Below are 27,398 nucleotides of genomic sequence, written 5' to 3' on the forward strand. Positions count from 1 at the left end.
AAATCTGACCAGTGAGGCTCCAGAGAGGGGCGAGTGACCCAGCGGCCCTGATTCGCCGTGAAGGGGTGACCATGTGACCCGCAGTGCTCCTCACCCTAATCTCCACCCCCCCTCTCTGCTATCACTGCCACTCTTTCTTCTCCTCCCCCCTCAAGCACACAACCTCCTCCCCCCCCCCACCACGGTTCATGGTTATCCCGCTCACTTCTCCGCCCTCTCTAGACAATGCCTCAAAGGTCATCATGACCCCTCCCGCCCACCCCCCCCCCCCCAAAAAAAAAAAGTTTGCTAAAAGAGGCAGATTCTCTATTTTACCTCCCACCCCTCCCCTCCCCTCCTTCCCATGAAGTCTCAAAAAAGTTGCTGGGAGTATGCTGGCATTTCTGAAGTTCTGCTGGAAAAGTCACGGTGACAAAAAAAAAAAAAAAAAAATGAAAGTCACATGGACTCCGTGTGTCACCTGAGTTTTGTGCTGCAGTCCACGTTATGATGTTTTAAGTGAGGCTTGTACAGGATCCAGCCCCATGTCCGTAGGCCAGCGTGGGACAGGGAGAGCGGCACTAGCCCTGCCTGTGATCTTCACACGTATGACAGGCAGAAACACATGGGGGAGGGCGGTGGGGGGTGCTTAATGCGCCGCGTTTACGAGGATGACTCTCATTCCGATATGATATCTTTTAAAGTCACCCCCAACCCCCCACACACAGCACTGATCCACCACACGACACCCAAGGGAGAACCTTCTAGATGGGCCCCATGCAGGGCATGCTGGGAACTGCAGGGCTGCGGAGCAGAGCCGCGTGACCAAGCAGGCAGCGGCCGCTCGGCGCCGGACCTCCGCTTTCCCCGCGACTTCCCAAGTCCGAGTCTGAAAAACGAAACCAGAGTTCGGAACGTCTTCCTATGAGTTTATAGCTGGAGAAACAGATGCCAGAGCAGCCCCTTTGCTGTGCCCCCCCCCACCGTGTAACAGGCACTTATGAAATCTTACCATTCACTAATAAAAAATAAAAAATAAAAAACATTCTTCCCTCCACCACACTGAAATCAGGGCCTGCGAGAGGTCCAGAGGGCACAAGAGGGTCCTGAGGATAGCCAGAGCTCCAAACCTCCCTCCAAAAGTCTGCAACCGCCCGGCCCCCCCGTCCCCACCTCAGCATCCAGAGTGACTCTCTCCCTTTTCGTTCAAGATGAAGATCTGTCACAGTGGGGCCCATCTGTGGGTGGACAGGGCTGACATGAGTTTGGTGTGTGTGTGTGTTTGTGTGTGTGTGTGTGGGGGGGGTTGCTGAATTTGGTGCGGCAGGCCCAGGTTTGTAGCGGGGGGTGAGAATGACACTGTCACTCAGCAGTTACCCACTGCTGGAGCCTATCAGCATTAGTGTCAGTCCGTTTCAGTTCGGCATGGATTACGCAGATGCCCACCTGCCTTCAAATCTGTACATGTCACTGTGTGTGTACATTTATGTGAGAGAGAGATGATGTGTGTGTTTATGTGCTCGTGTGTGTGTGTCTGTGCGGGAATCAGCAGTCGTTGTTCTCGAGGGATAGTTGGGCAGTGGCACGGTGCAGCTCCGCGCTGACCCTGCGCTGGGTTGGGGGGAGGGGACACTCAGGTGCCAGGGGGGGGCTCTCTGCCCCCCCATTCTCTTCCACACCCCTGCGGCCATCCTGCTCCTCAGCCCGCACTTTCTTGTCATCAGACTCTTCAGTGCTGGCCTCCATGCGCTGGTCCTCGCTCCAGCGTCGCTTGAATCGCAGCTTGAGGGGGATGCACTTGGGGGGGGCAGCTGGAGAGGGTGTGAGCACTGCGGCCGCTGGCTCTCCAGGCTCCACCGGCTCACTCTTCAGTGCAGGGGGCCGTCGATTCTCAGGACCCAAAAAGGGTGGCAAGCCCGGCGGTGGGGGGGCGGGAGTCTTGAACACATCTTCATCCAGATCCTCCTCAGCAGCTGGTGGTGCAGCTGTACCGTTGGGCTGCTGCTCTCGCCCATGCGGGGGATAAAAGTCTTCCTCCCTGTCTTCCCCTTCTTCATCACTGATATCTGTCACCTGCACGTCTTCCTCAGACTCGATGTCAGAAATTGGCTCCACCTGCATAGAGAGCTTGTGAGCAGGGCAGCCAACCTCTAATTGTATAGGGTATACAGTCTAATAGACAAGCATTTTAAAATAATAAGAGAGTCCTGGAACATTCTGGAAATGTACAGAATCTGACAATCAACAGCCGTAAAGCTGGCAACATTATACAACTGCAGCAAGCCTATTCTGGATCCATACCAAGCCAAAGCAAGTGCTCACCTTGATTTTGGGCAGCCCTGCATTGCTCAGGGAGCCAGACGATGAGGAGCCACTGGCCGAGCTGAGGTCACTGCCGAAAGGTACAGAGGAGCCCAGGCCCGAGGTGGAGGACAAGGAGCCGGAGCTGGCCTGGGTCTGTGTGGGAGCCTGGTTTTCACGCTGCTTGCGCCCCAGGGGTGGTGGTTGCAGCTTGAACTTGAAGGGTGACATGTGGGCGGATTCCTCGCTGAGATGCAGCGGGTGGTGGATCGGGTGGGCGTGGCCATGTGGGTGGGCGTGGCCATGTGGCAGGCCAGAGGGGTGGCTATTAAGGCTGGGCCGCTCGCTACCACGCTCACCCCCGCTGGGGCCCAGGCCCTTATCGGGCCGCTGGGGCTGAGGGATGACGATGTTGGGATAGTGCAGGAAGGCACGTGGGCTCAGGTGATAGTTGTAGACACTCTGGGTGTGTGCCTGCAGGTAGCGTTTCATGTCCTCAGGGTTGAAGGAAAAGTGGGAGCCCAGCATAGGGGAGAGGGTCGGGGAGGGTGTGTAGGGCAGGTGTGAGGAGGGGGTCATGGAGAGGGCTGGGGAGAGGGGCGGAGCCAGCAGCCCAGCACCACCAGGGCCGGGGAGTGGAGAAACGGGGAAGGGGGACAGGGGATCTGGGACAACTCGGTGGGCCGGAGGGGCCCGAGGAGGGTGATTTGGGTTGCCAGGACCACTGTACATCCGGAATAGAGGCTCATGGGAGAGACGAGGGTGCAGGATGCCACGGAAGCCCCCAGCGCCAGGCCCGCCGCCACCACTGCCACTTCCCCCGCTGGGCCTCTCCTCGCCACCACCGCCTCCACCACCTTCCTCGATCTCGGAGTTGACAGAGGTACCGTCGCTGCAGTCGCTGACTGAGCCACGGGCCATGCGGCGAGACACTGTGCCGAACACACCCGGACTGCGCAGATCCTCGTTGGGTGACAGCACATCCGACGGGGTGGAGGGAGGGAAGCGGAAGTGCGTGCCCGCCCCCGTGGGCACCGGCGGGGCGCTCTGGGGGACTCCACTACCTGAAGGCGGCAAGCGAAGGGGTAAATGATAAACGGTAGTGGCGACAGAGCAGATTATTACAGACGACAGGAGGACACAAAGTGGACTCGAACCTGCAGACCCCATGTCAATGAAGGGGTAGTTGACAAGCACCAGCTTGTTGAAGTTGAACTTGTAGGTGAATCTCTTCCCTTTGGTCTTGTGCAGGATCCTCTTGTTGTAGTAATATCTGTAGAGCAGACAGACACCAAGTTATGGCTCATAAACACTAGCTTCCGAGATACTGCCACCACACACTTGGGGGCGCTGTGCTGCCCAAACCCCACCGGGAGCAGCATCGGACCAGATCCAGACATCGGCAGAGTACACAGTCATCAGACTGTCACCTCGTCACCCCGTCAAGCAGAGCAGAAGGACCTCTTGCCGTTTTCACGGACTGTCCGTCACCCGTGCCTCCACCGCTCCGCCAGTCACGTTTACGTAACACCCGCTCTCACTCGGCCTGCATCTACACTTGCCAGAAAAAGTTTTTGAATCCTGTGGAATAAACTGGATAGATCTGCTTGAATGGGTCTTAAAATCTGATTTCCAGTCATAATACTGTTGAATTTAACAAAAGATACCCAGGGTATTTTATGCTGACTTATCTTTATCAACCCATAACCTTGACCAAGCTAAGTGCTTAGAAGATGGATGGATGATTTTCATCAACACATACCCCTGACCAGGATAAGTAAAAAGAATGAAGTTTGAAATAATATATTTATCGAACATCAATCACACGTTTTTCCATCAATCACAGATGGAAAAACGTCTATGATAATGACCTCTTGAAGGGAGCCATACACTCAGGTGTTCCAGTTAATCCAGAAGTGGGTTTGACCTGTCCCAGCGCACAAGTTCTGTGCTCGTCATAAGAAAACTCTAGTGCAATAAGGTCCAATCAAAAGAGATTTTGCCCTAGCAGTGTGTGTCTGACAGATGACTGTGAGGACAAGTCATAGAATCCTCAAAGCACCGACAAAGAGCCCTTGGCTAACAACTATGGACCTGCAAACATCTCTTGCACTTCATAACATAATAATCCAAAAACAAGAATAAATCAACATGGTGGCTCAAAGGGATGAAATGCTATATTCAGAGCAGTGCTCATCTCAGTCACCCGAAAATGCTGTCTCATGATCTGAAGCAGGCTGTTCAGGCAAGACATCCCAAAAATATACATGAACTGAAACAGCTTTGTATAAAGGAATGGATCAAATTACCTCCTAACCTCTGCAGGTCAGATCAGCAGTGATGGAGAGCATTTGTTGGAGGTTATTGCCAATAATGGAGGTGCCAGGAGTTACTAAATGCAACAATTCTTGCACTTTTTCTTTACCCTGAATGTTTAACCCATTTATTCGATAATATCTGGTAATGTGAAATGCTGTGTGTTTGCTACATAAGTTCTTTATGACTTGAAGATCAGAACACATCTTAGAAACCATTTATGCAGAAACCCCCTAAAGGTTGACACGTGATCCTCACATCTGTATATCAACCTTTGTCCAGCCCTGTTTATATAACACCCTTCCCGATCCTCGATCTTCTTATGCAACCCGCTCATCTTCTTGAACACACGTCACGTGACCCTTGTGTCACAGAAGCCCCTCCCAAACCCCAGTGAAATGCCCCTCCCATCATCCAATATTAAAATAACATTTAGTATGGCTGGGGCCTGGCTGCAGCGCCCCCTCGCTGTCACCACAACACAGCCTATTATTTTGGGTGGGAGAGCTGGGGGGGGGGGGGGGGGGTCCTCCCTGCCTTGCTGTATTATGGTTATTAGCGCTGTTGTGTCGCCCGGTCAGCCGCCCCCCAACCGCCGTGTAGCTCAGGGGCTGTTTACACAGACGGAGCAGTGTGTTATTTCGGTATGGGGGGGGGGTGGCAAACCACTGAGACTCCTGACGAGTCAGAGGAACAAGGACTCTGGGTTGTGGGGGCAGAGAGGCAGGCGAGGCCCCTTTAAAAAAGGTGGGGTGGGGGGTCTGGAGAGCAGGCCTGGCGCTGAGGCGCACGTGCGCAACAGTCGACGCACGACACTTTGAAGAGCATTTGAACTCACTTCAAAGGGGGGGGTTTGATGTTATGGGAGCGCCTGCAATCCCTCACGGTGCTGCACACGTTACCCAGGGTAGGGGTGGGGGCCACACACACTCTGCCCCCCCCCCCCACCTTCCCACAACACTGGGAATTTCATCCACTTAGCCTACCCCCCCATTAAGTGCATAAAACTTTTCAAGATGTAGGAGCTTGAGAGAGCTTCTAATAAACAGGCGGATGGGGCACGTAGCGCAGAGTGGGATTAGGGAGCAAATATACGCTACACGCTAAAGGACATGAGCATCTAACCGGGTGGGGGGCTTCTAGAAAAGGCCCCCATTATTCCTAATCAAGTCATTGTTGTGATTCTTGTTTAAGAAGGCTGAAGCCCCCCACCACAAGTTATGGCTAGAGCCACAGTAACGGGAACACTGTGTATGGATGATAAAGGTAGAGAAGAGGATGTGTGTGTGTGTGTGTGTGACCCCCCGTCATGCTCCTCTCTGTGTGAGCAGTGCTCTGGGTGTGTGTGTGTGTGTGTGTATATGTGCGTATGTACCAGCAGCCGTGCCTAAGCACATGCTCACGCCACCACCACCAGGACCCATAAAGGGCCTTTCTCAGGGGGACAAAGCAGCACACAGAGCCCCGCATGCCCCCCCGCACCCCAGACGCACGCACGCTGGGCTGCCCGGCACAAAGGGGGCTGTTGTGGTGGCTGGCGGCTGCTGCCGCTGACCTACTGACCACTGCACGCTCACACGCTGTCGTCAGTCACGTGATCCCAGCCCCGGATCTATGTCGAGCGGTTAACTATTGGGACACGGGAGACGTCTCGGGGAGGATCCCCCTGCCTCCAGGAGCCCCACACGGCCTAAAAGCAGAGTAAGCAGCTAGTGCCCAGGGGCCCCGACAAAATGTCCGCTTGAGGCCCCACAGTCCAATGTTTCATTTGTTTTTATATATTCAGGGGCCAATTTTAAGTACCGGGCCCCGTGAATCTGCCAGAGCAGCAAAGCACCTCCAACGACCCTCCAGCTGACAAGGGACCACTGGGGGAATTTCCAGAAGAATGTAAGTGTGAAGGAGACGAGGAGGAGGGGGAGGAGAAACCGCTGTCAGATTAAAGCGCAGAGAAATATGTACGTCTTTGAAGCGCGTGCAGGCGGGCGAGCGAGTGGCGGCAGCTGGCCTTGCGCTCCGCTCCCTGTGCGTCTCGCTCCCCCTATGGTGCTGGTGCCAGGCCAGCACGCATGTGCGTGTGCACAGGGAGCGCTTTCCTCTGCGCTGGATATGATGATAACGCATGGACTAGGAGCCCATCTGGCCGGGCCGTGACGTCTGACAGCACATGTGACCGTGTGTGTGACCTCCTGACCTCTGACAGCGTGACCGCCAGTCACTGCGCGTGTGACGGTGTGTGTGTGTGTGTGTGTGTGTGTGTGTGTGTGTGTGTGTGTGCACGTATGACCGCCACTGACTGCACGTGTAGCTGCGCTGCCAGGGCAGATACACGCACGCCTGTGTGCTACACGCTTGCTTGCGTCAGCCCCCCCCAGCAGTCTCTTCTATATATAAAGCCTGTCACAAGCTGGAAATGTGCTAAAACACCAGGGCAGGAACAGGAACGTGAGCCAAGGTGGGGGGGGGACTACTTGCTTGGCACGAGCCACCTGGCTGGGGCATCGCAGGTCGTATAGACACCCCCCACCCCCCTGCAATGCGCCAGCGTCAACGCACCAAGCCAGGCAAATGGCTCCCCTCATTTACATTCTAAAGGTTAAGCGACATCAAAGCCCCCGTGTGCCCAACATGCGGTTACTGTCGAGGCGTGTGTGAGACCCCAGCCTGGACGGGCCGCTCGTACCGCAGCGCACGGCTCAGCTTGTCGTAGTTCATCTGCGGCTTGCATTTGCGCGCTCCCCACAGTCGGGCCACCTCGTCGGGGTCCTTGATGACGAACTCGCCGTAGTCGCCCTGCCAGGCGATCACCCCCTGGTACTCCTCCTTGCGCAGCAGCTCCAGGATGAAGTGCCACAGCTGGATCTGCCGTGAGCCCGGACTGGACTCCGGTTTGTAGGCCCAGTCCGGGAAGGCAAACCCTGTTTGTGGGGGGGAGAGAAAAGAATCAGTGTAAGGAGATGGGAGAGGTAGGAGGAAGGGGTCATCAGCACCCCTCAAGATCACGGAAGGTAATCGGCCCTGCAGCACTCAGGGTGATGGGACGGGCCACGCTCCGCCGAGCGCAGCAAGCAGGACCGGCACAGCGCACTGGGACGGACCTGTCACCTTTCACTCGTAGTAACAGATGCTATGGCGACACCTCACATAAATATGACTACTCTGATTCAGCAGGGGGTTTCAGAAGAAAAAAAACCCACAGCCTTCCGCCGTTAAAGGAGCCCAACCGCAAAGCCCTGCAGCTACGGACTGGTCACACACCCACAGGTGTCTGAAAAGGGGCCAGCAGCCCATGGAGGTCCCCAGTCACCCTTTTCCTCTGGGGGGAAAAAAGTTTTAAATTCCCCCCCCCATCATAACAGCACCCATGCCACTCCTTCCTGTCAAAAAGGTCTGCAGCTCCCCCCTCGCACCAGCGACAAACACCTGCATCACCAGCACCTGTGTGCCCCGGGGCTTGCTTGGGGCGGATGCGTGCAGCTCAGCTCACAGTGAGCACACAGGCGACCGCTCACTACCTGGAAACCATAGCGCGTGGGGAATTGTTGCAAGCCACATCCGCGCTCTCACAGCGCCATTTGCTACGCCAGCGAGGGAGGAAGTGGCCAGCGGCTCGAGCCCCGATCGGGGCAGCAGGTCAGCCAAGCCGAGGGGCGAGGGGCATACCACGGGCCAGGAGACAGTCACACGACACGGCACCGTGCGACCGCACGTCAGCGAGGGACTGGGAGGGAATCGGGGCAACAGTGGGCGGGAGACAGGGCCAGTGACCCCCGGTGACATGGCGTCTGTAACGTGGCGGCAGCCCCATGGCAAAGTCCAGCTTCTCTCCCGCGTCGGGTCATGAGGTCAAAGGGCGCCTCTAAACATCAGAAGGTGGCGCTGAAATCGATATGCTGGCGTGGCCGAGTAAACACACCCTTTTACCGCCCCCCATGCCCCACTGGCACACACACGCACTGACTTATGACTAATTAAATGTAAAACTAGCTGTGCAGCGTCACCAATCTTTCCGAAAACAGCAGAAAAGTCATATGTGGCTAAAATGACAGCCTGAAATGAGAGGGCCGTCTCCCAAGCCGCACCGTGCAGCCTCCAGGCCGGAGCTCCTGTGCCGGGCCAACATCACCCCAGTAGCGGGGGCACAGAGGGCGTGAGGCAGACCACAGCCCACACGACCCGCAGTCTGCGGAGAAACAAATTTCGACTGAAATCACAGGCCAGTGGACACTGGTTGATTCCTTCAGGTCACAAATCCAACAGAAATGTACTAATTGACCACACAGGGAGCCCTGAGAGGGACCCACATCATGGCCAAGTGGCCCCCGCTCTCTGTGCTGGGTAAGCATGCAGGAGTCCGGTGGATGGCAGGGGGGACACACAGGTTAGATATTAATGGAACAGCCAGACACAGCAAAGCAGTGCCAAGCTAACAGGCGAGCTGAACGCAGCCAGCAGCCTCTGAACCATGCTCTGCCGCAAACAGCCATTACTCCACCTTCCATTATTGTAAGGCCTCGCTGGGGAGAAGACGAGGCCTTTGAACAAAAAGTCCCACGAGGGAATTCATCATCGTTACGGATAGTGGCAATGACGACGACGACGACGATTCCTTTTGTCCCCTGGCTCAAAGAAGCAACATTTGCTTAACAGAGTTAAATAAGCACAGCCCGCTTCAGGAGATGGCACACAGCAGGGCCCCTGTGTCTGTGTGTATCTGCGTGTGTGTGTGTGTGCGCGTGCATCCCACATCATGCATGCAGGGCTCACGAATCACATGGCCGCCCAGCCCATCAGCAACGCCGCTGTTGGCGTAGCATGTGAGAGTATGTGCAAAACACAAGCCCACGCATTTCAATGCTGGCACATAACCCCCCCCCCCCACTTAACCTCCATGACCTGAATCCCTGGCCCTCCCTCTGTCGCCCAGACCCACCCCCAGTGTCGACACCAGATACCCATTAAAGTGCAGAGACAGTGAGACACACGGACACTGAGACACGGCATCAATAATGCAGCGCGCTGACTAGGGCGTAATCTCTGCTCTGGGACAGAGTGGGGGGTGGGGGGGGGGCTAAGAGAGGCAGGATGAGCCCTGGGACACAGAGAGAAAAGAGTGGGAAACTGGAGTGGGAAGGGAGGGAGGAGGCAGACAATGGGACCGTGGGGGCGGAGGGGCAGAAAGGGGGATGAGATCATAGCTCGTCTGGTAGTCTGCTGTCATCCAGGTCGGATCGCCTCTCCTTCCTTCTCTCCCACCCCTCTCTCCCTTCTTCTCCGGTCAGGCCCCAGCCGCCATTTAAACACCCCCACCCCACCCCCCAAGAATCAAAAGAACGATAAATATCCAGACTTCACCCCACAGATGGTCTCAGCATAGTGGGTATGTGGGCATGAACACAGGGGGCCTGGGGGTGTTCAAATCAAAAGTCCAGCTCTGAACTGCCCTCTGCTGGAGCGACGCAGCCGCACTCTTGAGGACGCCGGCTAGGCAGAGGCCTTCCCAGCACTGGCTGGCTGCGCACGGCCTAGACATCGATAATGGCGCATAGATCGCCGCATGCTCACGACGGAGTCATCCCCCTCTCACGACGGAGTCATCCCACAACGGCTGTGCCCACCCACCCCCATCTAATCAGACTATACACTACAATGGTGGCGGCAGCAGCTCTTCCTGAATACCTGCAAGGCCTGCGTGCAGGTAGCCGACGTGGAAGCGAGGGCAAGCCCACGCAGCGGGGAGCCGAGGACCAGAGGGGAGCCGAGGACCAGAGGGGAGCCGAGGACCAGAGGGGAGCCGAGGACCAGAGGGGAGCCGGCTAAACGTGAGCCTGGAGCCGGAGGCCCATTGAGAGCCGCCTGGAGCCACAGGTCAGACAGACCCTCGACACAGAACTGAAAATAAACCGCGTGAGCTCGACAACTGACGGACATGGAACAGGCCTGGGGGGTGGGCAGGGGTCGGGACTGGCCCAGGTCAACCCGAATACACTTTGCCTGCTGGGATCAGATCTAAGAGAGCCAAAGCGAGAACAAGAGCAATGCTGCTAGGAGGGGCATCTCGGACCGTCCCAGGAGGGACTGGGAGCACCAGACCCCAGGGGGGGACACTCCCAGCACAGGGCCAACGTGCTGAAGGGGGGCAAGGCGCAGAGTGACGTCACGCCAGGCTATAATTATACCTATAATAGGAGGAAGAGAGGATTGTTTAGTCCCCAAGATGTAATGTCGCACTAGTGAACAATCAGGGTGGGGGGGGGGGTGTCCATCAGCAAAACAAAGCTGGTGTGAGAGTGAGAGAGAGCGAGAGCTCACCAGTGGCCTTCAAAGGCCAAAAATAGAGGCACGCACACTGGGGTTATTGTTCACCATCAAGAGGGGTGAGAGGAGCAGAGAGAAGTGGAGAGGTACTGTGAGAATTTGGGGGGAGGGAGGGAGGGGGGGAGGGCGGATACGCGAGCGAGAAAATAAGCCACAGTAGAGGCAGCCGGAGGTGGAAGAGGCATCGATAGTGGCTGAGCAGCCCCCCCCCCACCGCTTACATACTGTACCTGTAACCCTTTTCCAGGAACCTGTCTGTCAGGGAGGAGCGAAAACATGCTGGTGCAGAAGTGTACAGTCAATCTCTCTCTCTCTCTCTCTCACACACACACACACACACACACAGAACTGTACTATATCTTTGTGGGGACCATTCATTCATTCCTTTAGGCAAAACCATAATCCCAACAATGATGACCTTAACCCCTACTCAGCCCTAATCTTAACCATAAGTAACCAAACGAATTTTAGTTTTTTATTGCAGTGACAAGATTTTCATAAAATTGAGTTTCCCCTGGTGGGGACCAAAAAAATGGTCCCCACAATGTGATGTATACATAACCCCCACACACACACGCTTCTCTATAGTGGTGAAAATGAGGACACACTGTGGTGTCACACTGTATCACGCACTGTATCTGCCACATAATGGGGGGGAGGGTATTATGCAGGATGTGACACCTCTGATCCACATCTTAGCTGGAACGTTGATGTGTTCTGTGGCTGTGATTGAGCCCCCCCCCCCCCCACTTTTACAGTCCTCCTCCGTTAACATGGTGCAGGACACCTCCAGGCCAGACACAGCACACACACATGGGCCGCACACAGCTTCCAGTATGCTGCTCTGACCTGCCAGTTCCCAGCGTTGGGGTATATTTACCTCAGCTGGAATCATTAGTTGCTGGCACCCCCACCCCGCCAACTCCAGTATCAACGTGACTCGGCTGAATCTGACCCACAACTCAGGATCAATGCCACCCCAGACAAAAGCCAGGCTCAAAACGTGATTGGAGGATGTGGTAGCAGCTGAGAAACAAAAACAAAAAGAACAAAACAAAACAAAAAAAGGCAAAAAAGGGGGGGTGCTGTTTCCTGGAATGTGGCACCAGAGTGGGACAGGAAGTCCCCACCGCAACAGCGGCTCTGCTTCCTCTGAGCGTCGCGCGTAAGCGAAGACATGCGGGAAACATGCCCCCCACAGGTGGGGCAGAGGGGTCAGAGGAGGAGGGGCCAGGGCTGAGAGAGAGACTGACACTGGTGAAAGAGAGAGAGAACGAAACATACTGTCAGACACACGCACGCACCGACAGACTCACAGAAACATACACCGACATACAGACACACACACACAGACGTGAGCTTGCGGGTGAATCAGAGCACAAACAGACAGCTTTAAAGGGAGTTTGGTAAACAAAAACATAATCACGCTCATGTTCCTGCCAGGCACACTCTCGGATTAGCACGGGACAAGGAAACGGGCAAAACTGATTATTTAATGACTGGTACTAGTTAAGATGTTATCGTATCTCATCTAAAACGCAGCTGACGTGGATTTGGTGCTGCTGGTGAACACGCTGCTTTTTCAAGAAAAGACCGACGTTTTGTGATTTTGTAGTATTCCGTTAAATTATGCGGCCAGATGGAGTCACCAGAGTCTCGGGCATCTTTACGAAGCGGCAAATTTTAGGGGGAAGGAAGGAGGAGTCCTTTGCCAGCCCCCAGGAGGGAGATTGGGGATCCAATGTGAAAGCGTGGGAGTGGGACTGGGCAGGGCGCACGTGAGGATCTGGGCACGGAAGGCCGGCGCCGTGAGCACGCCGCGGGGACAGTTACACAAGCGTGTGAAAGTGGCCAGAGTGACGCCTGTGACAGCGGCGGCCACATATGGAAGCGGCGAGGTGACATAAACACACGCCACCCCGAAAAAAAGCAGGAAAAAACAGAACGCACAATAACATCAGCCGCGCAGGTTGTGTGTGCGTCAGCGCTGACTCAGTGCGTGTGCGTGGCTCTCATTCAGCCTTCACAACGCAAACACTTTCCTCCCGATCCCTCGCTTTCTCTCCTCCTCTCCCTCTCTCCCTCTCTCGGACACTGTCGCCTAGCAACCAGACACTTCAGGACTAAAAATACACCCGAGAAACGGAGGGAACAGAAAAATAAAACAAATGACAATGAGTCTTTTCAAGCTCAGGGGAGAGAGGAGCAAAAGGCCTCAAATAGAGCAGGTAACAGTGGGGCGGGGGGGTGTCATGCGAGCGAGGCAGCAACAGGTAGTCGTGAGCCCCTCCTCCGGCCTCCCACTGGCAGCCCGCTCCCCACGCTGAGAGGAGGCACAGGTGCGCCTCGCTGGAGACACGAGACTCCAAACACGGGAGCGTCACCGCAGCCACCCCCCCCCCCCGCCCGCCTCCATACCTGTCGAGCAAACTTCCCCACACCTCCACGGCTACGCAGGCGCCGACAGGAAGCCACTGCATCTCTCTTCCTGTGGCGTAAACGGCTGGGGAGGCTAAATATTTGGCCGGTTACCATGGAAAATGTGCACTTCCAACAACAGGGCGGAGGCGGGGGAGTGGCCTGCAGCATGGGGGCGGGCAGCCCCACACCACACCCCCCTCACACACCCAACATTCACACGGCGGTCCCGTCAGAGCAGCGAGCAAATCAGTACCGCGATTAGTGCCATGCAGGCATCAGGCGCTTTTAGAGAAGCGGCAGATGCTGGTGCTGATGGCGGCGTCCCCAAGCTACAGCAGCCGGCTGCCCGCGTGCCTCACGCCGGCCAAAAATACGACCGCTCCCCGTCAGACTTGTTCCATGCTCCTCTCGGCTTCCCCCTGGACCTCGTCGGTCCCCTATTCCCTCCCTCGCTTCCTCCTATTCTTCCATCAGTCTATATTTAGCTAGAGGAAAAAGGTCCGTCCACATCTGCTTACAATTCTTACGGGAGGCGGGGGGGGGGGGGGGGGGGGGGTTTTGGGGGGGTCGGGGGGAGGTGGGCATGTCGGGTTTTTGCTTGCGGGCCCCACACCCCAGTCCTGCCCCCCACACCCTCCATCCTGCCCTGCACAATGAATTTACTTTTGTAAACAGCCTGTTATGCACGATCCTTTATAGTCAGCATCCATAGGACCAAGGTGTGACCCCCTAACTCATTAAATGTGTCCATTAATGTTGATTAAACCACAGCCATCTTCCTCACCTTGCTGACCTCGCTTTGGAGGTGATGCATGGCCACTTGAGGCTGTACGCACGAAATTCCCGCAGGTGGGGGGTCACCAATGTGGGTGACTGGTGCTACGCGGTAAAGAGGCCAGCCAACCAGCACCCTGCGCATCAAACATGCTGATCGAGTTAAAACCCCCCCCCCCCCGCCCCCCCGTCTGTCTGCCCAAAGAGATTAGAGTCCCCAGCTGGAGCAAATAAAGCAGCCGCTTACGCAAGCCGGGTGATGTAACCACGCTTTGGGGAGACCCACCCACGCCGGCACCACTGCAGACACCCCCAAAGCTCACCCACCGCGTCGCCCAGGATGAGGGACAGCATGGTTGGGGGGCGGGGGTGGCATGCGAGAGGTGCACAGCAGACACCACGTCCTGTCTGTCTCTAGGACGGCCTGCTTATGCATAGGCCAAAAATCACGCTCTGTATAGGACAGGGGCATTTAGAAGCTGGGATAAGGGCACCCAAAGGTGGGAACAGCCCTGGGAGAGCAGGAAAACAGCCCAGAAACCCCTTCTAGTAGGACCAACTCAGCAGTGGCTAGCCACCCCCCCCCCCCATCTCCCCAAGCCGGCACACTCCCGCGCCAGAGGGTCAGCGCTGACTTCCTTTCTACACCAGCGTACCACCCGCAGCAGGAGAACAGCACGGCGGCCCTTCCTGTGACGCAGGCCGACTCACCAGCCGGCACCAGGTCAAAGCTCTGGGCTCGGGGCCGGTACCAGGGACCCAAATGATAAAGGGACACTGGGGGAAGCGGGGGGCTTGGCGGGGGGGTGCCTACGGAGACCAACGGGGCACGGAGCGCCCCCGGCATGCAAGCCGGCGTTAACAGAGCCTGTGCTCCCAGGCCAATTGGACCCCTGTCTCTGCCACTGAGTCACCGACCGCACAGCCGCCACTGCCGCCCTGCGCCGCGCCTCCCACGCCGCCCGCCCCGCCCCCCCTCTGCTGCTCATTACATCTGCGGCGGCAGCGCGGAGGCAGCCTGTGGGCAGCAAGCTGTGTGCCTGAGAAAACAAGGGAACAGGAGCTGAATCAGGCAGCAGACAGGCATGGGGTGGGGGGGCATTGCCCACAAACGCGGAGGGTGTAGGCTGCTTTATGGGGGCATGAAGACCCAGTGCTGAAACACCCTCCAGACAGTTTGGAAGTGCGGGGCAGCAGCGGCGGGGCAGCAGCGGCGGGGCAGCAGCAGCGGGCCCCTCCCTCGGGGACCCGGCCGGCCCAGCCGGGATTAACACTCGCCAGCCACTGGCATAATGAACGGCGCACTGCTAATGCGGCGGCTGGGAATTGACACATATAGAAAGGGGTAGACATGGGAAATGGATGTTTATTTCACGGCCTCCATCAGTGGCTGAGTTTACCTGCACACCCCCCCCCCCCACCCCACTGAGGACAGTCAGACCACGCTGCACAGGACAGACAGACAGACAGGCAGACAGAAAAATGGGGGGCAGGCTTCAGCCCTGAGAGGGGGACGGGGCCGGTTACTGGAAAACTGCTGTTCAAATGTATCCCACATGTTGGGGCTGCGGTAAGTTTGCCCGCCTGTGTGTGTGTGGTGTGTGTTAGTCTAGGAGTGCGTGGGAGTTTGAGGGAGAAAGGGTGTGTGTGTCAGCCTGTGTGTCTGGGTTTGAGAGACCGACTCTGAGCGTGTGTGTATATTAGTATGTGAAGGCAAGCGTGTGTCTGTGTATACATATGAATCAAGCTGTGACCACCAGCGTGTGGAGGGTGTGCCGGTGTATTAATGTCTGAGTGTGTCTGTGTATACGAGTCTGAGTCAGAGTGTGTGCGCGTGTGTGGGAGAGGGGGACACAATGGCCGCAGTGTGTGAGCCGGGTGGGCAGGTGTGAGGAGAGCGGCAGAGGTGAGGCTCCCTTGCTGTGCCGAGCCAGGCTGGGGGTGTGCGGCCCTCTGCCATCGACGTCCTCTCTGGCTACGAGTTGCGATGCTAAAACCAATGAACCTTGTTGTGTTGGGTCCCCGCTCCAGAGTGAGCCAGGTCCGGGCAAGGTGGTGGTGGTGGGGGGGGGGGGGGGGGGGGGCTACTTGTTTGTTGCATAATCACCTAAAACTATGTCAAAAGTTAAAACCGGTCCATTTCGAATAATAATTATACGGAAAATGCTTTGGGTAGGCAATACAACACCTTCTTGGCAGAGTGCTGGGGGGGGGGGGCACTTGAAGACAGCAAACAGATTTATGAGTTCAGTGACTAAAACCAAAACAAAATGAAAAAAACAGAACACACACACACATAGACCAAAAGCCTGAAACGACAGGAGTACCAGTTCTCCCCAGGAGAGACAACACACAGACGGTAAACATGGCATTAAAGTTTAACGCGGGGCTCTTTGGTAAACATACCTCTTCGACCATCCATGCATTATGCAGACTGCTGGGAAAGGTGTGCGGATTGCAAATCGAGTTACCCGCCGATGTAACGAGGCAATGTGCCGCCTTCCAGGAGATTCCCCTAATCGGGGATAATGGAGCCTCCCAACTGCCCCCCTGGCACTCCTGGGGTAGGGGAGCACACAGCAAACGCGTGACCCTGAGGCCAGGAGGGGCCAGTGAACTCCACAGCCCCAGAAGCAGCACAGCCTTGACACAGAGCACCTGAACTTGCTGGATAATAGGGAGCTAAAGTAGTGTTTAAGTCTCAGAGTGGGGGGTGGGGGAGGGGGGGTGAAGAGGGGTAATGGAAGGTAAGATGCCACTGAGGGTATTGTATCTCAGCTCAGGGACAGAGGCAGCACAGTGGCAGGGGGAGGAGGGGTTAATCAATGCTAAAAAGGCTAGTTCCCAGAAGGCTTTCACACTCCACCATAGCATCACCGCTGAGACGCAGACGCACACAGGCAGGGGAACACCATCAAAACGCTCATAAAACCCGCGACACAGACGGCAGCATCATCACACGGGGCCCTAAGCCTCACAAGGGCCAGCTCCCCCGGCGGCCAACAGCCTGTCTGTCGCGAGCGCCGCACCATCACTCCCCGACAGAAAATAAGACGCGTCCTGCGTATTAATGGGACACATCCGCTGTTGTGGGCCAAGGGCACGGCCATCGCGCTGGCCGGCAGCCTCCACGAGGCTTACCCTCTACCCTATATTAGGGATCCGGCTTCCCGGAGAGGCCCGAGCCTGCGAGTCGGCGGCAGAAGGCAGAGGGACAGGCTCACAGCTCTCTAAGAAAGACGGCATTCTCCTGTTGGCGCAGCAGCGGTTATCCCAGAGTGCCATAATTGCCAAAAGAGTGACTGAGAAATCATGCAGCTCTCTCACTTAGGGACACTATTAACTTCCAGGAAAGGTTAAATAGCCAGTCCCCCCTAAGAATGGCGACTGGTTTTCTTGGTCACCATAAAAATTATTTCCGTCAGTCAGACACTCCAGGCGAGTTCAGCACTTCCAACGCAAATGACGGACGGGGAGGAGCCCTCTGAGGGTCACATCAAGGTGAAAGGTGTGACGTGGGGGCGACCGCAGGGGGTGCCGGCGGCCCTTTCTGTGCACACAGTGGGGCTCTCATTGATCTGCTAAAGACTCTGCGCTTGTATCCCCCCCTCCACACCCGTACTAATGCCATGCCCTGGTTACTGTGACACCTTCCTGTATAAACTTCCCGATTAGCCTCCATCAGTGCACAGCCGGTGGCGATGGCGTGTAGAGAGCAGTAGCCCTGATGATCACTGTGACGAGCGCTCTCTCCGAATAAGCGGGCGACATGCACGATCCTTAAGGAGTGGGGCCTGCTGCGGGCCTGCTGCAAGCCTGTTGCCCCCCCCCCCAGCAGCAACCACGCTCTCCCAGCCTCCAGCTTGCCCCCGCCAGCTTGGAACTGCGGAGGAGCCGTCTGCAACAAATTGGCCCAAAGTTCAAAATTAACACTGACATGCTAAGAGGACAGGTCTAAACAGAGCGAGCGAGCGAGTGAGTGAGCGAGGGAGGAGCAGGGTGCGGAGGGGAGGGGAGGGGAGGGGGACTTTTCAAACGTGATCTCGCATTCCTGACTCGGGGAGAAGGAGGGGTGGGGTGGAAAGGGTGGCGTGGGGGGAGGGGAGAGGGGGAAAAACAGAGAGTGAGAGAGAGAGAGAGAGAGAAAGTTTAAGGTGGCGCCAAGCAGAATGTGAATCCATGAGACGACCACACACACATACACACAAACATGGGGTTAGCGGCCTGGAAGACACATGCTGATGTGCCCCCCCCCCAATCGCTTTGCATTATATTAGATTTCTGACTTCACTGCTCCCACCCTTCTATAGCCGCAAATTCCCAGATAAAAATAGACGGAAAATATTCCAGCACTCCCAGTTTCATAAAGAGCCATTGAGTTTGAGCAGGACTGGCCACGTCGGGAGTGCGGACCTCCCAGTGCAGCCCACTAGCCAGGGCCTGGGGCCATCAACCCACCTAATTACAGGAGAGCAGGACCCGTCCAGGTCACCAGCCTGTGACCTGGGAGAGGAACGGGCCCCAACCAAACTAAATACCAGGCCACTGAGGGTAAGGAATCGGACAAGCAAATAAACAACTCAGTAAGGTCACATACATGAAATATTAAGTTTCAGAGTCAGCCCCCTGCACACCTGTGTCTTCATTCAAATGAAGGATTGACAAATAAAAGGGAATTCGGTAGCAACAAAACTCCACATCGTAAAGACCTGTCAGCGTTTCATTTTACACGTGGAGACAGGAAGCATATTTGCTTACAGTGCCTGTGAGGACCCCGAGGGACGGAATCTGGTCGAGGCCGGAGCAGGCCGGGCCAAAGCTACCCCAGCCCAGCCTTCTGTGGACTCTTTGGTCTCCCTGAAGAACCAAGGTCCACCAGATCTGGTGTCCCTGCGCGCAAAAACGCACACACACACACACACATACACACACATACACACACAGCTCCCAGGCAGGACACTGGAAACCACATATTACATTACATACTTCCACCATGTGGACAAGCCAGCAGCCCCCAGCGTGACGCTGTCTCTACACCAGGGCACTGGGTGGACTTGGCTGTCATGGCAAAAGTGACAAGAAAAAGAATTAAAAACCAAATGAGGCACCGAGACAAATATAGAGAAATCAAGGTCAAATGCTAACAGCAAGACACACTTCAGACAAAGCAATGAGACACCTGGAGCTGGGAATGGCCGCGCAGGCGCGTGAGCGCACACACACACACACACACACACACACACACACACACACACACACACACACACACACAGAGCAAGGCTGAGAAAAAGAAGCTCACTTTTCCAAGTTCTGTGCCTAAATCGCTGCGCCCATGCACTGCTGACGACACGGAACAGGCCATGTGACAGGAGAGAGGAGCCCAGAACTCTACCGACGCACCAGTGAAATTAACACCTCTCTCCTACACCTAGCGCACCTACAGAAAAAGGGCAGCATCCCCGGCACCCAGCCTGCCCGCGCTTTCTGTGCTTCTGGGCACCTGCCGGGCCGTCTCCCCTGCCCAGCCCCGGGGGCGTGTGTGCGAGCCCAGGTCGGGAAGCTCAGAAGCGGCCCCTCAACTCCCCGTTCAGCCCCTTCATCCAGCCAGAGTCTCACCAAATCCTCCCCCGTGCCCACACCCCCCACCCGTGCGGTCCACCTTAAGAAACATCTATGAGAAAAAAATTTCTTTCTGCTGCAGGACAGAGAAAGGGGGGGGGGGGGGGGGGGGACGAAGGATGAGGGGGAAGAGGGAACAAGAGTCCAGTGGGACGGGGGGAGCCATGAGCCTTTCCCAGAAACAGGAGCGCGTCCGTCGCACTGGCTTTCATCCCCGCCTGCGTCACGTGGGCCACGGTGCACACAGCATTCCCGGCCATGGAAACCGGAGCCCCTGCTCCCCGATGCCCGGAGAGGACAGGCGGACCCAAGAGCCGCTCTCCATTTCACCTACTGCATTTCTGAACTGCGCTTTTCCCACCACCACGTCCGCCCATCCGTCCGGCAGCGCCGGGCTGGATTTTTGTCATGCTAATAATGCTCTTGTGAATTTGAATTGCATGGAGAAAAAGAAAGGAAGGGGACATAATAAAAAAAAAATTAAAAATAGTTGCACCTTCAGTCCATTGAGCCATTTCCACACAACCCTAAAAAGACAGGCCTGTGTGAAATTAAGACTGGGGAGAACTGGCTCAAAACCCCAGGTATCTAAAAATAAACAGAAATCAGATTTTATTGCTGCACACTATCTGATGATCATTAAAAACGTGCCATATGCTTCTCCATGAGAAAGATTCAAAAATGGCACTGAAGAAGCTGCTTAAGACAGTTCTGTTCCAGCCCAAACGCACATCTAAAGTTTGAGACGATAATTTCACGAGCGGAGCAGCGAGCCGTTTGGAACTTTAAACTCACAGGGACCGTCTGAAGCAGGACCAGCAGACACACTAGACGGGGATGGAACGGGGAGGCAGTGGGCCAGGCCCGCCCTCCTGCTGGCACGGCGGCAAAACCGTTATGTGCGGGGGGGGGGGGGACAGGGGAGCTGGTAAGTGGCAGGGCAAACGACTCCACCATGGCCAAGTCGCTCTGGAGGAGATCGCAGGAGTTGGGGGGGGGGGGGGGTTGCTCCTCTCCCTCTGTTGTGGTTTTCCCTCCAGACTCTCTGTCTTTACTCTCCTTCTCCTCGAGACTTGCGACAGCAGATGCTCGCGCTGCGCTGTGCCCGGGCTCTGCTGCCTGCCTCTGGCTGCTTATTCGCCGCCGGCTCCAGGGAGCAGGGCCATTCCCGCAAACACCAGGGGGGTGGCTGCCACAAGCAAGCAGCACCGGCGCTTGGAGCCCAGAACTTTTACCTCCCGTGGCTGGGGTGGGAGCAAAGTCCCACTTAGAGGCAAACAGAGAGGTGACATTCTCCCTAGAGCTCCCAGAAAGTACACAGTGTCCAGAGTGTCACATACACCAGCCCACGGCTCAGGAAAGCCCCCAACCCAGTTCAAAAGACCCAATATGTCATTTTCAACCTAATATGCTTCAAAAGGGACTCGACTACAGCAGGCACTGCAGTTACACAGCATATTACCGGAGAGGGGTAATACTGGTAATACTCCCAGCCCAGAGGGCAGACGTAGCCCCGAGGTCACAGCCCGGCCAGGCCGTCACTGTGCTGGGCAGGGCGCTTAGCGCTCATGCGACCACCAGCCCATTAAACCAGCAAGCACCTGCCATCTGAGCCACCCCTGCCCTCGTATCGGCCACATTCCAGGTGTCCAGTTCAGTCCTGGGTTTGGATTTTCCCCATCGTACCAGTCCAGATATTTAGTCAGGTTCATCCTGTGTGTGTGTGTATGAATTTAGAAATGCATGCATGCGTGTATGTACTTATACATGTATGCACACAATGCAGGTATATAAGGATGCAGGAGAAGTGCCATTCAATCAATGTGGTACCAGCATGTGCGTGAGATCTGTGGGGCTGGAGCCAAACGCCACCGTTTCCCGTTAATACGCTCCAATCCATGCTCGCTGGTAAATAATTAATATGACAGATAATTTCCTGGGATAGCATAAACGCTTACTTTACGCATCGCTGCGGGGCGAGGGCTGGGAAAGGGCCGTACATAAATCCGGGATTTCCAGCTAGTGGCCGGCCTGCCGCTGGCCGTTTAATGGCCGGCCACACCTGCGATTTTTAAATGCAGAGAAACATCATCAGCGCGGCAGGGTGACGCCTGTGTGAGGAGCAGGATCCCTGTCCACGCATTCCGGACTTAATGACAGAGAGCTTCAGCTAGTTAAACTGCATCAGAGACTTTCATTTGGAGCTGCGGTGCCCGCAGAAACCAAAATAACAAAACGGCGCCTTGGTACCAAAACCAGCAAGAGGCAGCGGCTTTACGACGGGCCGACCCTCATGCCAAAGTCTCCTGGCACGACAAGCAGCAATCGGGCGGCCCAAAGGGCTGAGAATGCCCCCCGAACCCTCCACTGAGCCCATGCATGAACAACAGGTTGAGTTTCAGGAGCTCGCAAATAAAAGCAGGGAGAGGTAATAAGCAGGCGACGGCGGCCCCATCTATAAAAATAATTATGGAGGGGAAAAAAATGAGTTTGTTGAAGTATGCACTGCTGTTAAGTCATGTAGATAAGATAGTATATCTCCACAAGCACACAGTTTGCTGATGGAGGAAAAGGGCCCAGCTTTTGGTTCCCCCCCCGTCTCACCACCACCTCCGGTCAGCTCAACCATACCCCCACCCGACCCCCAACAAAATGCTCCCTTGCTAAAAATCACAGAAAGCATAGAAGGCCATCGGTCGCTATAAAGAATCAGAAGTGGAAGCCCAACATGGCCGCCAGACCACAATACACTCCACTCGTCAGGGTTGGACCCCCGTTTTCAGGTAAAACGCAGTTAAGCCAAAGCAAAACCAAGCATCATAGATCCCAGCCTTACAGTTGTAGCTCCAAGCATGCCAGAGAACAGAGAAGTATTTTAGCTCACACACGATGCTGAAAAGTAGGGGGGGGGGCACAAGGCCCCCCACATACATCCACGCAGGGCTCATGCACAGCCAGCACCCCCAGAGCATGGCTATCCCATGATCCAACATGCGCTCAGACTTTATCCAAGCGACAAAAGCTCAGATGCAGCCATATCAACAGCACAGTCTCACCGTTATCAACCAACTACAATCCCATAATAGCTGATCGAGGGGGCGGGACCTGTGATGGCCACTGATCCCATCAGCAACACCCTCCCCGTGGCCTTATGCCCCCAGCCACCCCCCATATGCTCACACCAACACGCTGATAACACAAATCAAAGCCCCTCTTATCAGCTCAAACTCATAGACTGCCTTTACACACACAGACTGCATGACTGCTACTAACCACAGTGGCCAATCTAACCTCAAGGGCTGGGGGCACTAAACTCTACCCACATGACCAAGGCAGGTACAGTATTGTAACAATGTGGCCCAACCAAATAGTTTATAATTAATGTTTTAAAACTAAGATTTTAAAGTAGCAACCATTGAATGTATCAGAAGTGTATTTAAAAGTGTATTTTTATGCTCCAATGGTCATAATGAGCCAAAAGATTTGCTAAATTTCAGATTTCTGCCGCACACCTGGCCACAATCACAGAGGGAAAGCCACAATCGGGGCAGCGCAGCCCCCCCCTGGCCCGAGACACACGGAAGCCATTCCCATGCACGTAACAGAGCCCTCCCCGGCCATTTCACCAGCGACCTCACTTTGAAGGGTTTCGGGAGGCCTGCCATGGGGCGGGGGGAGGTCAAGACACTCAGGGTGTGGTCACATGGGATTGCGGGGGTCACACAACAGACAGGACAGGCAGTGGAACACCTACCACGATTGTTCCAAGAAGCATAAATGTGACATTTACTTAAAAAAAACATCATTGATTGGAAGCAGAATACACCAGATACCTGAAACCCATCACGCGGAAAAAAAAATCCATTATTAATGTGGATCATGGCAGTTTGACCGTGACAACTTGAGCCTTGAGCACGTGTTGGATACTCGGATTATAAATTGTTATATATTTCATGTCCTGGATTAGTTTACATATATAATAAAAAATTTAAGTGTCATAATACTCCTACATCAATATTCTTAAAACAGAAAAAAACTGTCAAAAAATATGGCTGGTTTAGAATATGCACAGCACCTCAAACAAGGACATTTCACTGGTGGGTTTGCAAGGATGCAGTCAATCCACGCTGTATTCCCATCACGGCAGCATCCAAGGGAATTGACGCTAGATACTGGCTTCTACCTAAAGATCTTCCTCCAGTACTGACAGGATAAGCTGCAAAGTTGTCCGAGAGAGTTTCTAGAGAACGAGGTTGCCCCAGGGCACTGGAGGTACGTGGCACATGCAGTCACATGCACAGGCAGCATACAGCGGATGAGGAGAGGCCATCGCCACCACGATGGAAAGCCTGGCCTCCTCACCGCTATGGTCCCTGACACCTGCTGCATGGCCACCTCCTCAATACACATGTATGTACCTCACAGTGTGGTATGATGTTGCTGAAAGGCAAACTTTAAGTGAAAATAAGCAGAATAATGCCTATTCAGCCAGGTGTATGCACTGTTTGTCAAAAAGAATGGTGTGAACCAACGTCAATGAATCCAGTAATGAATCCACTGAGAAAGTCCACACTTACATATTTACACACACACAGAGCATAGGAACTGTGCGATATATATATATATATATATATATATATATATATATATATATATATATATATATATATATATATATATATATATATATATATATATCGCACAGATCCAAAGGAGAATAGTGTGGAGGCAGTTTGAAGCAGCTATTTCTGCCACTAGACTGAAAGCCAGATGACAGCGTCTGGCTTTTCAGGTAATCGACATCATGCAACACCATGAAACAGGAAACAAGTCACACAGACCTGCAGAAATCAACAAGCGTATAAAAAGTACACGCCTATCTCATAGCCCAGTCACAGAAGACCGGTGCCTGTTGCGGCCCCCGGAGAAGTCAAATCTCTGTCAGGTTCACGCTGTGTGCAGCCAAATATTTGCATCTGCTCCGTTTTGGGGTTTACAAAATTTTACTTGGGCGACACGGTCTTTTAACCTGTTTAACAGGAGCCAGGAGTTTTCACGCTACCAAGCCTTATCTGGACAGACGCTCTCTCCTATATTTCAAGCGCTGATTTCATTGTTCTCGGTACTCCTTGGTACTTTAGGTCCGCACATACTGAACAGTGTCTAGGGGGGAGTGAAAAACACTTTTTGAAAAGCACGAAGATCACGATTGTCGCTCTAAACGTGACCATGAGGGCGACGGGACTCCATTGTGGTGCCGGGGTGACGGTCTTGTCAGTGCCGAAGCCTGATCGTGTCAGTCCGGGTGAATGCATTACCATGCCGATAATGTTGTTTGCGTGAATGACTCGTGTTGTTCCCGTCGGTGCGACCGTGTGATGGAGTTATTGTGCTGATGGAGGCGGTGTGATGCATGCAATCCGGGGGGGGGGGGGAATGGTTAACCAAGATGCCCCCCCACGCCCGCGCAAAATGCATTAATATAATTACAATACATTAATACTCAATCACCCAGAAAAAATTATCACATTTTAAACTAAAGTTAACGTTACCCACTAGTGTATGTCTCCATTCCCCCAACAGAAACTTCCAAAACAGGTGAAACCAGACATGAAGGCGTCTGGCTAACTAGCTAACTATACAAAGTCCCTAACTGTCAAGACTTAACTCAGGTTACTAATATTTCACGGAAACTTTTTCCAGTAGCTACGAGTGGAATATGAGCGAGGGCTGGGAGGGGGTGGGGTGCGGGAGGGGTGGGGGAAATGAAACAAAAACAGAAAAAATAACAAAATAACAAAACTATGCGATTTTAAAAGAGCGATCCGACAAGGAAAGACAATCTCGGCATGGACACCGAAAGGGTCCAGCTTAGCGGAGCGACGTCGTGTGACTTAGCGAACAGCTAAGCGGGGAGAATGAACTACAGAAAAGTATGAAAGTAACAGCTAAACTACTGTTACATTCCTGTTAGCCAGCACAAACGCACCGGCTAGCTAAGGCACGAAAGAAAGGCGCAAAAAAAGTTATGTACGGCTAGCGGCTCGCAGAAACCGCACCAGATTCGGACCGAGGTGATTTAACGGCGTAATTAACTTTTCTTTTACTAAATAAAAAAGTGGTTTCCGCCTGAGAAGAGAAAACGCTTCCATTTTGTACGCCGTGTGCGCCGGCTAACAGCTAACGGCTAAGGCCAGGGCGCCGAGCGGGGAGACCCGCTGCGGGGGGGGGGACGCCGGGGCAGCCGCGCAGACCCTCACGCCGCCAAACAGACAAACTTCAGCACAAAAAAAAACAGCAGCAACACCAACACGACGCACATTCATCCGACACGTTCAACAGGTCGCCTCCAAATGTGCCCGGCTGCGGGGACTGGGCGACTTTGTGCGAGCTGAACGCGGCGCGGCCGCACGCCGCCGGCCGGAGAGGCGACGTAAGTGGGACAATGAACTTTTCACGGTCGAGAGTTAGCAAACAGCCCGCGGTCCGCCCGGGCAGCCCTCCGGAGCAGGGCCTATCGCCGCAGTGCTGTCTCCCTTATGCCGCCAACACATACACTTTCCCCGGTCCACCGGCTACCCAAACCGAAGACGATCGATCCCGTTTCTGGCCAGTTTGATTGGTCCACCACCAATCTCGCCCTTATATGCCATATTAATCTGCGGTTATTTGTGTGATCGCTTAGTCTCCAACTTTCACCAAGCTAACGGCCACATTCCCCAAAACTGCAGTCCTGTTCACTATAGTTGAGCGTGCATCGTGTCTGCACGGATAAACATGGGGAAAATCAGATTTGACATTAATTATCACCATGGGTAATTTGATGATTTGGGGTCGGTTACTGTACCAGAAGCCTGTCATCGGGGAATAAAACACGCTGCGCGTAACTGTTTGTACCTCGCGAGTTAATGATCGCCCCATGGGTTAACCAGGTAGTCAGTATACGGCAGGTATTATGCCTCAAGCCAGCTAGTTAGGCGCCTATTCTGATGTCCATGCGCAAAAAAAATGTTTGCACAACTTACCCGATTCTCCCGGGGGTTTCATGATGAAAGTGGCTTTCGAGATGGATCAATCAGGCGGCTCGAGTTTCGGGAGCCAAGCTGGCCTCCCTCTCAATCCCTTCTCGTCGATCTTCCTCCCAGTGTTAATCTAAACCACAAAACTACAAACTTTTCTTGCCGTCGGTGGTGCGCTTAACTTGCTCCGTTTCACTCACTGATTCAGCGCGCCCCCCTCCTCCTCCGCTCTCTCCCTCTCCTTCCCAGGCCCCCTCCTCCTCCTCCTCCCTCTCCCTCTCCTCCTCCTCTTCGGAGTTTGTATCGTGGCTGTGTAGTTTCCCCAGATCGCAGGGACGAAGTGGCCCCGGGGGCAGTGTCACTCCGTCCAACTCGAGTGCGGAGAAATGCAGGTTGAGCCAGCAGTCCGGACGCAGCAGAGGATTGAGAGCCCTCCCGGCGCTCGCTTCGTTGTTTCAGCAGTTTTGGTCACTTGTTTACTCCTTCTCTTTCTCGCATTCCGCGTACTTCAGCATTGCTTTATCGAAAACTCACCGATGGATAGAGTCAGTGTGGCTCTCTTTCTCTTTTTACCGACTTTCTTCTTCTTCCTCCACTCACTCCGTAGCTACTCTCTCCTCCCCCCCTCCTTTCCCGGGGTGTCGTGTTTCG

At 54.6% G+C, this 27,398-nt stretch overlaps 1 protein-coding gene across 1 annotated transcript; it reads right to left on the reverse strand.

Annotated features, from left to right (window-relative positions):
• Positions 1-1,276: 1,276 nt before the first annotated feature.
• erfl3 (Ets2 repressor factor like 3) lies at positions 1,277-27,388 on the reverse strand. Its single transcript, XM_072716382.1, has 5 exons — positions 26,754-27,388; positions 7,280-7,514; positions 3,438-3,553; positions 2,302-3,344; positions 1,277-2,094 (listed from the first exon to the last, which is right to left on the reverse strand). The coding sequence occupies exons 1-5, from the start codon at positions 26,773-26,775 to the stop codon at positions 1,525-1,527; spliced, it is 1,986 nt and encodes a 661-aa protein (XP_072572483.1). The 5' UTR covers positions 26,776-27,388; the 3' UTR covers positions 1,277-1,524.
• Positions 27,389-27,398: the final 10 nt, after the last annotated feature.

Source organism: Paramormyrops kingsleyae, chromosome 9 (genome assembly GCF_048594095.1).
Source record: "Paramormyrops kingsleyae isolate MSU_618 chromosome 9, PKINGS_0.4, whole genome shotgun sequence".
In the NCBI taxonomy this organism is placed as follows: Eukaryota; Metazoa; Chordata; class Actinopteri; order Osteoglossiformes; family Mormyridae; genus Paramormyrops; species Paramormyrops kingsleyae.